This window comes from Debaryomyces fabryi (assembly GCF_001447935.2).
Source record: "Debaryomyces fabryi strain CBS 789 chromosome Unknown contig00010, whole genome shotgun sequence".
NCBI lineage: Eukaryota > Fungi > Ascomycota > Pichiomycetes > Serinales > Debaryomycetaceae > Debaryomyces > Debaryomyces fabryi.
In genome coordinates, this window is record NW_015385436.1 from 26,728 (window position 1) to 43,006 (window position 16,279).

General features: G+C 35.1%; 12 protein-coding genes across 12 annotated transcripts; 5 read left to right on the top strand and 7 right to left on the bottom strand.

Moving 5' to 3' along the window:
- Window positions 1–50: 50 nt before the first annotated feature.
- On the bottom strand, window positions 51–332 carry PGA58 (Pga58p; the record flags this gene model as incomplete). The annotated part of the gene is made up of 1 exon (XM_015609667.1): window positions 51–332. One exon carries the CDS (start codon window positions 330–332, stop codon window positions 51–53), a length of 282 nt encoding a protein of 93 aa, XP_015469454.1.
- A 770-nt stretch (window positions 333–1,102) lies between these two features.
- MTR10 (Mtr10p) lies at window positions 1,103–3,967 on the bottom strand (the record flags this gene model as incomplete). The annotated part of the gene is made up of 1 exon (XM_015609668.1): window positions 1,103–3,967. The coding sequence occupies one exon, from the start codon at window positions 3,965–3,967 to the stop codon at window positions 1,103–1,105; it is 2,865 nt and encodes a 954-aa protein (XP_015469455.1).
- A 481-nt stretch (window positions 3,968–4,448) lies between these two features.
- GUK1 (guanylate kinase) lies at window positions 4,449–5,009 on the top strand (the record flags this gene model as incomplete). Its single annotated transcript, XM_015609669.1, has 1 exon — window positions 4,449–5,009. The coding sequence occupies one exon, from the start codon at window positions 4,449–4,451 to the stop codon at window positions 5,007–5,009; it is 561 nt and encodes a 186-aa protein (XP_015469456.1).
- Window positions 5,010–5,539: 530 nt separating this feature from the next.
- On the top strand, window positions 5,540–5,992 carry AC631_00840 (uncharacterized protein; the record flags this gene model as incomplete). Its single annotated transcript, XM_015609670.1, has 1 exon — window positions 5,540–5,992. One exon carries the CDS (start codon window positions 5,540–5,542, stop codon window positions 5,990–5,992), a length of 453 nt encoding a protein of 150 aa, XP_015469457.1.
- A 99-nt stretch (window positions 5,993–6,091) lies between these two features.
- AC631_00841 (uncharacterized protein) lies at window positions 6,092–7,480 on the bottom strand (the record flags this gene model as incomplete). Its single annotated transcript, XM_015609671.1, has 1 exon — window positions 6,092–7,480. One exon carries the CDS (start codon window positions 7,478–7,480, stop codon window positions 6,092–6,094), a length of 1,389 nt encoding a protein of 462 aa, XP_015469458.1.
- A 336-nt stretch (window positions 7,481–7,816) lies between these two features.
- On the bottom strand, window positions 7,817–9,673 carry BUD7 (exomer complex subunit; the record flags this gene model as incomplete). The annotated part of the gene is made up of 1 exon (XM_015609672.1): window positions 7,817–9,673. The coding sequence occupies one exon, from the start codon at window positions 9,671–9,673 to the stop codon at window positions 7,817–7,819; it is 1,857 nt and encodes a 618-aa protein (XP_015469459.1).
- An 802-nt stretch (window positions 9,674–10,475) lies between these two features.
- AC631_00843 (chromatin modification protein) lies at window positions 10,476–11,083 on the bottom strand (the record flags this gene model as incomplete). Its single annotated transcript, XM_015609673.1, has 2 exons — window positions 10,476–10,837; window positions 10,897–11,083. 2 exons carry the CDS (start codon window positions 11,081–11,083, stop codon window positions 10,476–10,478), a joined length of 549 nt encoding a protein of 182 aa, XP_015469460.1.
- A 232-nt stretch (window positions 11,084–11,315) lies between these two features.
- Window positions 11,316–11,969, top strand: AC631_00844 (thiamine diphosphokinase; the record flags this gene model as incomplete). Its single annotated transcript, XM_015609674.1, has 1 exon — window positions 11,316–11,969. The coding sequence occupies one exon, from the start codon at window positions 11,316–11,318 to the stop codon at window positions 11,967–11,969; it is 654 nt and encodes a 217-aa protein (XP_015469461.1).
- Window positions 11,970–12,412: 443 nt separating this feature from the next.
- Window positions 12,413–12,793, top strand: AC631_00845 (mitochondrial 37S ribosomal protein mS38; the record flags this gene model as incomplete). Its single annotated transcript, XM_015609675.1, has 1 exon — window positions 12,413–12,793. One exon carries the CDS (start codon window positions 12,413–12,415, stop codon window positions 12,791–12,793), a length of 381 nt encoding a protein of 126 aa, XP_015469462.1.
- Window positions 12,794–13,230: 437 nt separating this feature from the next.
- Window positions 13,231–13,821, top strand: HAM1 (nucleoside triphosphate pyrophosphohydrolase; the record flags this gene model as incomplete). The annotated part of the gene is made up of 1 exon (XM_015609676.1): window positions 13,231–13,821. One exon carries the CDS (start codon window positions 13,231–13,233, stop codon window positions 13,819–13,821), a length of 591 nt encoding a protein of 196 aa, XP_015469463.1.
- Window positions 13,822–13,993: 172 nt separating this feature from the next.
- AC631_00847 (uncharacterized protein) lies at window positions 13,994–14,614 on the bottom strand (the record flags this gene model as incomplete). Its single annotated transcript, XM_015609677.1, has 1 exon — window positions 13,994–14,614. The coding sequence occupies one exon, from the start codon at window positions 14,612–14,614 to the stop codon at window positions 13,994–13,996; it is 621 nt and encodes a 206-aa protein (XP_015469464.1).
- Window positions 14,615–14,769: 155 nt separating this feature from the next.
- AC631_00848 (uncharacterized protein) lies at window positions 14,770–15,984 on the bottom strand (the record flags this gene model as incomplete). Its single annotated transcript, XM_015609678.1, has 1 exon — window positions 14,770–15,984. The coding sequence occupies one exon, from the start codon at window positions 15,982–15,984 to the stop codon at window positions 14,770–14,772; it is 1,215 nt and encodes a 404-aa protein (XP_015469465.1).
- Window positions 15,985–16,279: the final 295 nt, after the last annotated feature.

Sequence of the window (16,279 nt, forward strand, 5' to 3'; positions counted from 1 at the left end):
GGTATCACGTTATATCTCATAAGACTAAATAATTATTTTAAATAACATGCTTATAAAGCTAATAAAGCACCGGCAGCTAAAGCAGCGACACCGGCAGCGTATTGACCCTTAGCAGCAGCACCTTCGTAAGTGGAGACACCAGCAATGGTAGAGTTAGCTGGAGCAGCAGAAGAAGAAACTGGAGCAGAAGTTTCACGGGCTGGACAGTCAGTGACGGTAGATTCACAGCTAGTGATGGTGACTAAGGTAGATTCGGTGTCAACTTCAGTGACAACACTGGCGTTGACAGAAGCAGCGACAACAGCGAATAAGGCGACGGTGGAGAATTGCATTTTAATATTAAACGAAAGACTGGTAGTTAGATTACTATAGAGAAAAAAATAAAGAATGTAAATTGTCTGGGTGTCGCGAGTCTTTTATACTTTTTGCCAACCTATTTTTAAAGCATGAATTGCTGGTGAGAATTTTTACATACCATTTGAAAACTTCGCAGCTAAATGTGTCAACATAAACAAAATTCTACCGAGTCCTTCAACACGATAAAAAAAATCCGCGCTTTCTACTTTCGGTAACCAACTTACTAATTTGGGAACAGATGGTGTGATCAAACGCACTCTTGGAAAGTGTCGCGGAAGACACTGCAGGTTCCAGAATCTCGTACGAGGAAAGTTAAGAAAAATGTCGCGTTCTGCTCCAAATATTTACTACGAATATTGCGTATATTTGAGAATGCCTTTGTGAGGCGGAAATTCTAATATAAAACGGCGAGAAATAAGACGCTTTTGGTGGGATGCTGATAATTACGCATAAATATATAACTGTTTTTATTATTTTTCACACCCGGAAGAAGTGCCGCTTTTGAAGCATCGTAGATATATATTTAGAAGGTGAAAGTATACGGTTCTATAAACTGTGATTACGCGACTGTGGAGTAGATATTTCTGTGGAATTCCTAGCATAACTTTAAGCTATCGATAACTCTTACGTTTATGCCAGTTTGTTCTTTCTGTTCTTGGTGCTGATAATTCTTGCTACTATTATCGCAAAAAATATTGCATATGGTCTTATCTTTTAAAAGATAACAATTTCGTGACGTTGTAGATTAGAATTCCGCCCTGGGAGTGACATTTTTTCTAGAATACCAATTAACAAAGTCTCTGAGCGAGGACCTAATCCTTCTGTTATCTTTATTTGGTAATGCAACACTAACAGTATTGATAAGTTTTTCTACTTCTTTTTCATTCACATTAGGTAAGCTTTTAACTACGTTCGTTAACCAGCTTATGGCAATAGAGTAGTCGGGCACCACAATTAAGATTTTTAATAGCAAATCATTTGCATCCTGTTGAATATCGTTATGGAAAGTGAATATAAGTCCATCTAGCACAACTTTAATTAAATTACCTCCATTATCATTCATAACCAAAAATTGTTTAACTGTATCTTGGATATGTTGTGGATTCTCGTCGAAAAATGATATAGGTGGACTAGGCAATCCCCATGAAATAAAGTCAATGAGGAAATGTAAACACGACACAAGTGGTTCAAATTGTTCGAGAGAGCTAAGTGTGGCGATACTGGCTTCTATTGTTGATTTGAGTAAATCCATGTTCGGTATTATCTTGAATGGATAGAACATTAATAAATCATTCATCATTCTAAAGAAATCCTCAACAACATCAGGAATATTCTTCAAATCATTCTCGCATTTTATTAACTCAAAAAATAGAGAGCACTGGGATAAACCGAATTGATAAACTGATTCCTTGATATCGTCTGAAGAGTACTCATCACCGAATTCTCTAATTAATATTCCCGATACCCATAAATAACACCCGAACTTAGTTTGCTTGAAACCATGGTGTAAAATATTAGCAATATCCGATAAAACTGGAGTTAAATAAGTGCTGAATGATTGAATTGCACTTTTAATTAGCTTTAATATTCTTTCGCTGACTTTTAAAGAGTTCCCATAGTTCAGTAATATACTTGAAGCCGCAGGCCAAACCTCTTTTATGAATAAAGTACAGATAGGATAATCAGGCTTTTCATAATCAGAGCACCTTAATACTCCAATGAAAGTTGTTAAAATTTCTACCTGGTCAGCAATTAACACATTGACACTTTCATCGTTAGTATTACCGCTACCTGATAACGTGGATAAATTAGATAAAGTAGGTTTCCAAAACATTTCGCAAGTCTGATACAAATTCTCTGATGGAATTTGTTTTATGACATGTGCCAACCCATCTACTAATTCATACGCTGACTCAATGTCTAACTGTTCTCTAACCTGTCCGTATAACATGTATAATTGTTCCAAATAATTAACCAATAAGGAGGAACAATCTTGACAGAAATACATCAAAGCGTGAGAAGCAGCGATGATAATATCTTTGTTATTAGTATTATTCGCTACTTCAAAACCCTTAATAATGTAGTTTAATTGAGGTTCTAAAAATTCTGGATTCTTCGATGTCCACTCAGTGTAACGACCTAATACCAAAGTGGCTGCATATCTTATCTTGGCATGTTCTGGCAATTGGATCAAAAAATTCATTATTGTTGGTAAAATAGTTTTTTCTTTTAAGGGAACCTCTTTCGCCATTGCTCTCATTGAGAATAACGGTGCCTCCAAATATTGCCATCTAGTTTCATTAGCATTGGAGCTCAAAATAGTTTGAATTTGTTGAAATGGAATGTTCAACGAAATAGTTGGTCCAGCTACCGCACAACAATCCTTCAAGACATCACCCATTTCGTAACGGAATTCTTTAAACTTGTCTTCTTGTTCTCTGTCACCGTCAAATAAGTTATCATCATCTGCCACAATAGGGTATGTTAGGTGCTTAATTATAATTGAAATTAGCTTGCTGTAAACATCTTGAAATTCCAATTTCGAGTCCTGAAATTTAGGTATAGTGATTATTTGCTTTAAAAGATGCCAGAAGTAAAATGTATACTTTACCACATCAAGATCTTCTTCATATTTACAGCATTCGAGTAAGATCTCAACCAATGGTTTGAAATGCTTAGGGTTTTTTGCAATTAATACATGCCACGATTCACTTGCTTCAACATAAAGTCTTGTTAAGCCACTGAAAGTTTCAGGGTCTTCTAATTTTTCCTTATTTGAAGTCATGTATGTATTCAATTGTATAAGTTGTTGATACAATGCGTCAATCAATTCGTGATTCTCGATGTCTCTTGTTTCTCTCATTATTGTACAAAGACATTCAATTGATTGGTCAAAGGTTTGATCGTCAGTTAAAGATTGGAAAATCAAATTCGTCAATGAATTGATTTGTAAGATGGTTTCGATAGGACATTCCTTAATCCAACTATTCAAGCAGTCCAAGATCAAAGTGTTCACTTCCTTTGAGTTCGATGATTCCGTCAATTTTTGCAAAATCAATAACACTTGTTCCACATTACTGGTTATCAACTCTTGAGTTCTTACATTGAATTCTTCATCGGTCAATGAAGTTTTCTTAACGTCTGATAATTCCTCTGGTAAGATCTTTAAAAAGTCCAATAAGCATGGAATGGTAGTCTGATCCGCAGATAACTTCGAAATGATCTCCGTCATTGCACCCTTCCACGTTAAGTATTGTAACGCAAGCTGCGACAACGAAATACACAACTGTGTTCTTACTATTCTTCCCGAGTGGTCTGGATATTTCGTAATTAGCTCGATGATCGAGTCCTTTAATTGCTCCAAGTTAGCTTCAGAAACTTGATGCAAATCGTACGTAATCTTTGACCTTAACGTCTGTGCCGCAAAGAGCCTGAACTGTATCGATTCCCCACTATTGCTTATGATTTGATGGGTTAATTCCCATGCTTCTTGCGATTTTTGAAATGATTCTAAAAACCTGGTGGCTTGCTTTTTGTCTGCATGCGACGCATTTGAATACATCGTGCTCAAGGCATGTTGAACTTGGTTTAGTGATTCAGTTCCAGACATCCTATAATGTCACTTTAGCTTATTTACTAGTCTTTTGTTACCTTCTTTAACTTAATGATATGCTTCGTAGAACCGTCTTTCCACCAAAATTCAATGCTTGGCAATATGCAGGATAAAAAGATTTTTGTGTCACCATCGAATTCATGCAGGACGGACATAAATGAAGTGTTCCATCGACTCTATGAGTACAGTAAGGCTGATGACGATATTCACTCGCTGAACATTGAGCAACACGGCTAAGAGCTTGTAAATTCTATTGGATATAGAATGATTTTTGAGGAAATATATGGTGGTATTTGGTATATAATTGGTTAAGTAGGAAGTTATAAACGATGTCTTGGGTTACGGATTGTTTCAATTGTACCGGCACACTACCTCGATGGGTCGACATAATACACGGTTTAAAAACATAAATATTAGATGATTTGGTGTCAAAACAAGCAAATACGCATATACTTGGCTTAAATTATATATAGACATTATGAGCAGACCTATCGTTATCTCAGGACCATCAGGAACCGGAAAATCTACTTTATTAAAGAAGTTATTCGCTGAATTTCCAGACAGATTTGGATTCTCTGTGTCGAACACAACCAGACAGCCTAGAGCTGGAGAGACAGATGGTGTTGAGTACAACTTCAGCACTGTTGAGGGATTCAAGAAGGCTATCGAAGAAAAGAAATTTATTGAATGGACCCAGTTTTCTGGTAATTACTACGGTACTTCATTCAAAGCCGTTGACGACGTCACCAAGAAAGGTAGAACCTGTATTTTAGATATCGAAATGGACGGAGTAAAGGCTGTAAAAGCTTCTGATTTGAATGCTAGATTTTTGTTCTTGAGTCCTCCATCTATCGAAATCTTAAGACAAAGATTAGAGGGAAGAGGTACTGAAACCCAAGATTCCATCGAAAAGAGAATCAGTGCTGCTAAGGCTGAAATGGATTTTGCCAAGACTGGGGCCCATGATAGAATTATTGTCAATGATGACTTAGACAAGGCCTACGTTGAATTCAAAGAGTTTATTTTGGCTGAAAACTAAGGGAGTAGAGCATGTTTATAAATGGAGATCAAGGAGCAGGATACCAATCTTAACTGCAATATGCTATATAGATTTTCCATATAATTATGAATCTCCACTGTTTTTACTGTAGGTTTTTTGGCATCTGGATGCTCTTTTTCAAGACTTGCTTTTTATGAGTATTTTATCGCTAGACTTCAGTCCTTCAATAGAGAAAGTATACAATGATGGATATGGGAGGTTGGCAATTAGAAGAAAGTCCGTCTTCTAAGGATAATACCTAGTAAAGAATTCAAGTTGTAGTTGCAATAGACCGTACGATTTTACGAAGAGTCACATGATCGAGATAATTTCTAGCAAATATCAGATACTTCGGCACTGTTAATATAGTACGATATAGTAGTAACTAAAAGTAATTGTAACATGAGTAGAGAACTTCCATCGTCCTTTGATGGGTCAGATAAGTTTGATGAAGAGTATGTTTAATGGCTTTATATATTGTTATGAATTGGGTACTAACCTTTGGTAGTGAAATGGACATCTTAGAAAAAATGGCTTTCAAATGCCAGCAGCAACCGTTAGTCCCACTCGGAGTGCTCGCTACAACCGGGGCTATTATTTTAGCTACTAAGTCAATTAGAAAGGGTGATAGAGTAAACACACAAAAGTATTTCCGTTACAGAGTTGGGTTCCAATTGGCCACATTGATTGCCCTTGTCGCAGGTGGATATATGTTCCAAGTTGAATCACCAGAACAAAAGGCATCAAGAGAAGAAATATTGAGAGCCAAAGCAAAAGTTAGAGAAAGGATATGGATTGAAGAATTAGAAAGAAGAGATGCTGCGGTCAAGGAACGTAAGAAGAGATTGGAAGAATCAAGAGCAGAGTTGATTCAAGCGGCCAAAGAAGGATTCGAAGAAGAAAAGAAATTGACTGATGCTATTGAAAAGGCAAAGGAAAATAAATCTACCAAAGGTCAGAGTAGTACAGATGTTTCCAATTAATTTAACCCTCATAGGTTACCCGTATATAGTAAAAAAAATCTTGCAAATATTTAATGTCTATGAAAATTTATTAAAATCTATTTTGAGAATAGTGTAACTTCATTTACAGTTGGCCAAACATTTCTGGATGATTTTAATTACCTTGTCCACATCAATATCATTACCAGAAAACCTAAAGCCTGCATGCTCTATGCTTATATATTCCGATGCAATTCTTGGATGAGTGCCGTTGATTAAACAAATATCACATTCTTCGCTTAGTGTTCTTAATAATTCAGAAGATTCTATAGTTTTGGGGAAGTATACTACTGTCATCCCATTGCTGCAATTGGACCAGTCTTCTGAGATTGTGGTTATTCCATTTTCTTCATTAACCAAAGTCTTACGTAGTTTTCTGGCTGCTAATTTATAGTCCGAAAAACGGGATAGTAACTTAGATTGTAATGTACTCGATATAGTAAATGAAATATCTTGCTGATCATCTATTCCGAAAAGCCGTTGAAGAGAGTCATTCAATGTAGTAAGAAGTTGAAAAATTTCCTCTGAATACGTTAGTTGTATTTTGTTATTATTTGATGACCTAGAATCATTTACGAGAACTTCAGGAATCTTTAAAACTGCTCGTGAAGATAGTAAAATATATGATAAGACTTCAGTAGTGAAAATAGAGCTTTGGTATGTACTCAAAGTAAAATCTATGCCCCAATTATCAACCTGTATTTCTTCAACTCCTGCTGAATATACAGTATCCACAACAATTAAAGTACTTGGAGAAATTTGTTTTACTAGCTGTGAAACTTCCTCTATGTTCGTCACCACTCCTGTTGAATTATCAGTGTGAGTTAAGACAATAATTCCGTATCTTTTTTTCGTTAATTCATTCTTGATTAATTCTAAGGAAACAGTGTGCCCTATTTTCGCCTCTAGAACTGTAACTTTTCTTTCTTCAGACTCCACGTATTTTTGCAAGTGTTCAGCAAATTGTTTTGAGTAGAAACCTGTACTAATGCATAGTATATCATCGTCTAATGATTTTACTATATTTGAACCCAAAAAATCCCAACCCAAACTTTCTTTTCCAGAAAGTATATAAGAGTCACAGGGACTGTTATTTCCTAGCAATAGCCTTAACTTTTTATCCACATTAGTACAAATTTCATCAAATTCCAGATTTGAGAATGACTTTGTTGTCGAAGAAATAGATTTAGAGGCATTGATTTCACTATTATCTTGCTGAGAACTGCATTGAAATACACGATTGTTACTTTTTAGTGAAGAAATAGACATCACAGGTTTATTTGTTTGTCTCATGACCGATGATGCAAAATATGACGAGTTTGCATTTCCAGGAACAGATTGAAAGTTACTATTCAAATATTGCTGCCTTTCACTTTGAACTAACATTGGAAACTCAGCCAGTAATCTTATATTGGAATTGTCCTTGATATGTGAATGCAACATTGCCAATCTTTCTCTGGCTGATGTCATGTTGTAGGCTGCTAAAACTTTTTGTTTATACCAGGTGAGTTCTATTTACCTCTAAATTTCGGAAAGTTCTATATGTTTCACAACAATATACAAAATGTCACAACTTTCAAATATCTAACTATCCAACTTCCTTATCAGCATATATATGGAATGTGATCTTGATTTAAAAGTGAAAAATCTAGTGGCAGACATAATCGCAAAAAAAAAAAAAACGCACAATCCATCGTGACTATTTACTATTCATTAGGTAATGTTCAAGATAGTAATATTATTATAAAAAAGATAATACAAATAAACTCTGGGGAAAAATAGTTATTACGACAAAGATCTATATCACTAATTATCAGCACCATTAATTTCATATTCCTTGAAAAAATTGTAAATATCTTCCATCATATCCGTGATGCCATGGTTTCCGTTATCGTTAGAAGCAGTAGCGTTAATATTATTAGAATATACTGCTTGGACTAATGATTGAATTTTGATCAAACCATCTTTCGACACCAAGTCACTAAGTATATTTATTAATGAGGGTGAAAAGTCACAGTACCATCTGTGATTCCATACAAGCAATTTGATACAACATTCCAATATTTTCTCATTTAATTGATTCACAACCTTCGTAAAGTTATGCGTGTAAGAATTATTTGAATTGTTTGCATTACCTGAATTTTTGGATAATATTTTGCTTCTTTCCATTTGGTAATATCTTAGCATTTCTCTAGTTGATTTGGCTGAAAATCTTCCGCTTAATGCATTCGCAAATGCTACAGAACCTTCCTTAAAATGCTTTAATCTGTAAGCAATCAAACCTAAGATTTCCCATTCTAAAGTAGTTTTCTTGTATTCCATTTGTTGTGCTTGAAAATGAACGTATTCAGCTTGCCACATCGTGTAGGCTCTCAAGTCTTCGTATAATAACATGAATAAGTTATCCAACCATCTTTCACATAATCTTTTTTTCTTGAATTCGTTTTCTAACGATTCATCCATATCTTCGATATTTGTTTGATCATCCTTCTTAGGAGATTTCATGGCAAGTGTGGAGGATGCATCATTTTCCATACCATTTGAAGTTCCATTCTCCACAGTAGACTCGCCATTCAAGTCAGAATTAGTAGAATTTTTTCTTGTGTGACCATTGCTAGAATTATTGGCATTACTATTTCTATCTTTACGATATTCTTCTTCCATGACGAAAACTTTAGCACGATATTTTAATAGCGCTTCCCAACCAGTTTTATTTACAATTTCAGTTAATAAATCATAAGCCTTGGCAAATGTTGATTTCAAATTAGCGGCTGGCAAATTAATTAACTGAGGATCTAAATTCCTTTGTTCATAACCTATCTCATTACTTTGTAAATTAGACACCTCATCTAACGTAACATCAACAGGGGAAGGTAAATGTAAGTCTTCATTACCACCCTTTAGTGGAACAATTCTCTTTAGATAATATTTCTCTTTATGTGAATTCATCGGACACGAGTTCAAAGTAAGCAAGGCATTCTCGAAGTCATTTAATTTAGTATAAACCTTGACTAACATAGCCCATGTTTTGAAATCAGATGGCGATGATTTCACAGCTTGTTTAGAGATATTCAATGCCAAATCATATCTTTTTTTATCGACACAAAATTGTGCTTGTAACAATAACAAGTCAGCATCACGGTTATTACTAATAACACCATCATTCATGACTTGGACTGCTTTAATTTCTTCGTCTTTCAATAATAAGACTTGCGCAATTAATGTAACTACGCCTGGCTCTTTCTCTTTTAATCTTTCTAATATTTCCAATGCTTCTTCGTAATTTTGAGTCAACTCAACACACTTGATGAAACCATCAACCAAATAATTAGATATTATAGTTGGCTGAGGAATTTCAATACCACATCCTAATTTAGGACCATCCCAGAATAACGTCTCAAACCCTTTCATGAAATAATCCAATAATTCTTTCGATGTCTTCCCGTTATTAAAAGGGTTGAGTTTACGTACTTCAACCAATCCTCCAACTTTGTTGGCATCATCATCATCAGAATCAATCAAACACCTAATAATTGATGTCACAAAGGTTTCAAGCCATAATTTCTCAGATTCGTTATCACTAACTTTATCATGAATTAATTTTCCATCGCTGTTGATAATAGAACTCTCAAATTTCCCTGGAATATGGACAGTCACTCTCATATCAACTTTTGAAAATGCATTATAAGTACAGTACGTCAATTCTGGCACCTTCCAATGTTTCTTCTCTCCAAACCAGTATTGAGATTTTGAGCCTATCAAATTAGCCAATCCTTGCAAATGTGCTGCAATTGAAGCAGAATTCGACGTATCGACACCAGTATAGTATAAAAATGTTCCAATTTCAGAATTCTTTTTGGATGTTACTGATTGCTTATGAATATTACATAAATCCGCAGGGCCTAAATCAGTAAAAGTATGCAAACGACTTGTCCTTTCAATTAATGAAGAATCAAGATATTCCTCCTTAGCTCTGTAAAGTTAATGTTAGTATTCATTATTGAAAACTCCCCAGGTCCAAATTCAAGTACTCTTAAATATGGACCCTTCTGGTATATCTAAAAATAACATACTCAGGAATCGAAGCTAATGTAGTGAGAAGCATATTCAATTAGTTTATGTATTCTTTAACTATTGATAGCGTTGTATTCTAAATTTCAGAAGTTAATGTTTTATATAAGGTGTTATTATTTGTTACTGCCTCCGACTAGAAATCTCAAAACGTGCTTACATAAACATTTACAAGTCCCAGGCATTAATTATGATAATAAGATTCGTTTATACGTATATAAGTATATATATTGATATATAGGAAAGAATAATAATGTACAGAGGAGGTCAATTATTGAAAGATGATTGAAGAAAGCTGTTGAAAACCTGGATAACTGAGCCAAATGCCTAAATATACATTGTATTTGACGAATTATCAATCTCGTAATTTGAAGGTCGAGTACGATTTGCCCAGTTATCTTAGTCTCAGCTTCTTATTAGCAGACTCAGATGGTTCTTTTTCACCTTCGGTGAATTCGTCTTCCAAGTTTTCCCAGTCTCTAGCGGTCAAGCAGTATTTTTCAGGTGGTAAATTCAATCCCCATTTAGGGATGACTGGTGGCAAAGGCTTTGAATTTCTCTCGTGGGCTAACTCTAGTAACAATTCCTTAGGGGGTGTAGGTTTGAATTGATAGTTTGTCCTTGCAGCTATGGCCAACCTTATGTCATCGGTATTTACTGTAGAATTGGCACTCGAATTAATGTTGGTGTTCGAGTTCAAAGGTTTGGCATGATCGTTGTATATAAGTGCATCTTTCAAGACAGACGTCGTATATCCTGTATTCGTTAGTATTCATATATTATGAAGTAAAATGTGTAAAAAAATTAAAACGTACTATGAGCAAAATCCATCAACTGTAAAGGTACGTGATCCTGGTAATTTTGGATTCCTTGTGTGGCAAATATCAAGTGCAACAACCTGACATCTCGTGGGACAATATTATTCTGATTATTGGTTGGATTAATAGGGTCCGTTGAGTTGGCCGGTGCTGACCCCGAAGTCTGCTTATTAGTTGAGCTCATACTTTAAATTTCCCACAACTAATTAATTAATAAACTAGTCGCCTTTAAAAAATATCTTATAACTAACAATGACTCTATAGGTTCCCTAATAGTTACTTTGCTTGTATTATATAGGTAGCAGAATTAGTTCTTTTTGATAATAATATATGGTCTATCAATTCGCACAAGCATAAAAATTGTTCACAGGAATATTTGGTATCATATAAAAGGGAAGCAATAGTTTTGGTGAAATATGCCCGAAAATGAAGACTCAATGGTAGTTGAACGTCCTAATGATATAGAAATACCACCTCCATCTGAGCCCTATACTTTAATTGAACCATTTGAGTTCTTTAATAATTCTTCAGAGAGTTCTAAGAAATGTCTCATTATACTAAACCAATCAATACGGGATATGAATTTAGAAAGATTGTGGCCTAATACCCGATTACACATATGTGCCGATGGAGGTGCAAATCAATTATATAATTACTTTGAGGAAGAAAGTGATAGAAGCAAATTCGTGCCCGAATTTATCACTGGAGACTGTGACTCTGTCACCGACGAAGTAAAACAATACTACATGCTGAAAGGAACAGTGGTGATCCCTCAGTATTCACAGTACTCTACGGATCTAACAAAATCAATATTGTTATCAAAAATATACTTTCATTCGGAATCGCTGAGGCAAAAGTTGTACAATGAGATCGAACCTAATAATGGCCTTGCTGAGCTAGGAGAACCTTTGAATACTTCAAATCCAGAAAGAGTATTCATATACATGTTGGGTGGTATTGGAGGCAGATTTGATCAAACTATACATTCAATCAACCAGCTCTACAAACTCAATAAATCTGATCCCCATTTGCAAATATTCTTTATCTCACATTCAGACATGATTTTTTGATCAAAAAGGGTTAAACTACATCCAGTACGAGCGCAAGTCGCTCTTCAATACGACAAGCAAGACCCCTATATGTGGATTGCTTCCATTAAGCAATACACCTATTACATTAAATACCCACGGCCTAAAGTACGATGTTACGAATTGGACGAGTAGTATGGTCGGAAATGTAAGCTCCAGCAATGGAATTTGTGGCATTAATGGCTTCATGGTAAACACCACGGACGACATTGTTATGAATGCATCAATAGATCATTATTAGACCATCTAAACGTTATATAATAGTCATAAATACTCTTAGTATATATACACGTGATTATAGATGATTACATAAGCATTTTAATTTTTCACTACCTCTTGAACTCTGAAAAATCGTACTTCGAAGAAGCCAGAACCAATACTTTCGTGAATAACATAGATTAGAAGGCATAAAATAGAAAGGGACGATGTTCAGATCATCTATTATATTCAGAAGTATCCCATTCTTGCGCAATAGGGTTCAGTCATCTATACCAAGCTTCATTTCGCCAGCTAGACATTTATCATTATATTCATTATCATCGTCACCAAATGTACAACCTAGCATTTTAAACAAAATCGGCATGCTTAGAGCATCCGGTAGTCCAAGTTCTATTATTCAAAAGGAGTATATAAATCCTACTATTCAAAATGATCCACTCGCACCATTAAGTGACATTGAGGTTGAAGATAATACCATGCATATGGACTCAGTATTAAGAAAAAGAAGATTGAAGATGAAGAAACATAAGTTGAGAAAGAGAAGAAGGGCACAGAGATCTTTGAAGAAGAGGTTAGGTAAATTATAGAGCAGTAAGAGGGAATCTTGAGATTCTTGAAGATTGTTGATTTTATCTTCCGACTTGCATCACTGACTTGATTTCAATATCCTTTGGAAATACCTTACACTTAATTCTCAATTCAATATATGGAAATTTATTTGACCGAAGTGTTCGGTTATAGTTTTTCATTTTGTAAATTTGTCGTATGGACATCCACTCTGTATATACTTTAATTGAATAAAATTGTTGACATATATATTGGTGTAGACATTGATAATGAGCGATAAGTAGCCCGAAGGATGTTTCTTGGTTGACTGTACAAAGGGGGATTGAGTTATGACTAATACTTCAACTCAAATGACTAATGGATGTAACTGAAAAAACGAGCTCAGTCGAAAAATTACATATGAAGAGAGCATTGAGAGGTTTAGCATATATATATTCATTCATATTAAGTTATCATAATGTCTGAAAATACAATTACGTTTGTTACAGGTAATGCCAATAAATTGAAGGAAGTTATTGCTATCCTTTCAACATCTGAATCTCAAAATGGCACATCAAAAGTTGGAAAATATTCCATTACCAATAAGTCTTTAGATTTGGATGAGGTTCAAGGTACAATCGAAGAGGTGACCATTAACAAAGCCAAGGCTGCTGCCAAAATACTCGATGGACCAGTCCTTGTTGAAGATACATGTTTGGGTTTTGAAGCCTTTAATAATTTACCAGGGCCTTATATCAAATGGTTTGTCAAATCGATTGGTTTATCAGGATTAGTCGATATGTTATATAAGTTTGAAAATAAAGGTGCTAATGCTATTTGCACTTTTGGATACTGTGAGGGACCAGATGCTGAAGTCAAGTTATTCCAAGGTATTACTAAGGGTAATATTGTTGACAGCAGAGGTCCTACAGACTTCGGTTGGGATTCAGTTTTTGAACCAGAAGGATTCGACCAGACTTACGCAGAAATGGATAAGAAAACTAAGAATACAATCTCTCATAGATTTAGAGCTTTAGATAAATTGAGAGACTTTTTGACTTCCCAATAATTTATAATTACTGTTATATAGTAATAAAGTAATATACACAAATTAACTCAAGTTAATCTAAATTCATGCATTAAAGGAATTAAATATATATATATATATGGAAACAGAAAATTCATATCATACGTAAAGAGAGTTCTTCAGCGAGGTGACGTATAAAGCACCGTAGATTTGTCTAACCATCACTAGTGAAAATACCCTTCAATTTACCAAAGAAACTCTTCTTAGGTTGTTCCTCTTTCAAAGTTTCACCATAGCTACTTATAGCCATCAAAGCAGGCTTATCTTGACTGGACTGGCTATTACTAGACCTTTGATGTGACATAACATTTCCAAATCCGCCTCTACCTATGGAAAATGACTTATTAGAGGCAACCGCATACAACTCGCTTTCCTTAGACGAATTTGATGGTCCATCCACATCTTGAACTTTGCGTGTTAATTCAGGATCATCATTTTTCATCATATTACCATACCCACCTCTACCAGTAGAAACTTTGTTTGTATGTAATTGTGGAGTATTGGATCCCTGAGGAACTAATTTTGGAGAAGGTAACGATGTAGATGATTGTATATTGCCAGCTCCTCCGCGACCTGTAGAGTAATAAACCTTTTCTCCCTTAGAATTAACGTGTTCCGATGGCTGTTGTGGATTTTGCTGATGATTTTTTTGGACTTTAGGATTTTGATGTGATCCTTGATTTGATGCAACTGGTTGGATGTGATTATTTTCAGATGTTATGTTTTTTGAGTATTGCATGTTACCAGCACCACCTCTTCCAGTGGAGAATGTCATGTTAACGTTGCTACTCACTCTAATTTCCCTATTAGACCTCTTATCTCTAATATATTGTGGAAGCTAAATCCGAACGAACTCAAAATTCATCATCAACATCTTGTGTCACGCGGACTTCCAAATTGGGCCATATAGGGAATTATAGATAACGAATTTCAGTCTTTTGAATTTGCATCTTGCAACAAATCTTTTATACTCAAGGAAGAAAAGCCTGGGATATACCCAGGGTAGCTGGGACTATTAGCCGAATCTTTCAAGTCAGAGTTGGGTGAAAATATTTGCTCTTTGTGAGCCAAATATGCCGTTTGATTAGATTTTTCAACAAAATCAATGGCTTTAGCCTGCTTGGTAACACGCTTGACGTAGTGAATATTAGGTTTACCGCAATTAGATGGCGAACCAGGTAATTGAGTTTGATTTTTTTCTTTGAAATCTGGTACTAGTATTTTCTGGGGTAAAATATCGCAATCACTTTTAATAAGCGATTGCACAGCTGGGTTCTTTTCTACGTCAGAACTGTGATGTATTCTTGCCGGTATTTTAAAGCGTTTGTCCTTTTCAGGAAGAGCTAGGGAAGATGTTCCGGATGCAGTAAATTCTTTTTCGCTTTCTAACTGTGTTCTTTTTTGAAATATATTCAGCCATCGCTTATTCGAATGAGTAATAACTCGATTCAATTTCACTTGCAATTTATTGCGATGAGCATGAACAACATCATCAACAATACACAGATCTTTGTCGTAAAAGTCACAATAGCTTTTGTCCAGTAGGGAACTACTGTTGGTAGATTTACCTGACCGAATAACCGCGGGAATTCTTTTAACAAAACTAGATATGGAATCTGATACTGAATGTGGCATTGAATTCACCGTTACAGTAGATCCCGCATTTGACGACCCGCTGGGTAAGAAACTGTAAGACTCCCAATCTTCGAGTACAGGTGACTTTGTAGAAGGAGTTTTGGGTGGTTTGGCTGACGGAATGTAGTTATTTTTTGACAAGTCAATGGTCAATCCAGATGAGCCATTCATACTAGATTTTGACTCACAATTGGAACCAAAATGAATATGTGATACATCTGTTTTATTAATTGACTCGTTATCCGTTACAATGTTACCTTTGGAATCATGAACCTCCAAGCTTGTCAAATTTCCATTTAGATTCTTACTTGATTCATCATCATATTTGAAGGATATTGACTCTAAATTGCGTCTCTTTCTTTTAAGCGATAACTGCTTGCTTAAAGTGCTGGTTGAAATAGTGTTTGATTTATTCGAATTCATGGAAACCACACTTCGGGATCTCTTTAAGGATATTCTATTTTTCCTTTTTATTTCAATATCTGTTGTATTATATTTATTATGAGTCATTATATATATCTTGATGTAGAGTGATACTAGTTATATTACAAAGTTTGGTCTTGCAACATATTTGTTTTAAAGGAACACATTTTTTTCACAACCATTTTCAATTCAATATACACTACGCATATAAACTGATAACTAATTCTAGAGTACATTTACTATCTTTAAAAAAACTACTAGTTGTCAGAGTGGTCGTCTGTGAATAGAGGGTGTAATGACTAGGTAGGTTCCCAAATGTGATTTTGCTAGGTTTCGCCCTTGAAAGTAAATCCGGTGCTGCAGCTTGCATGAGATAGTTCAA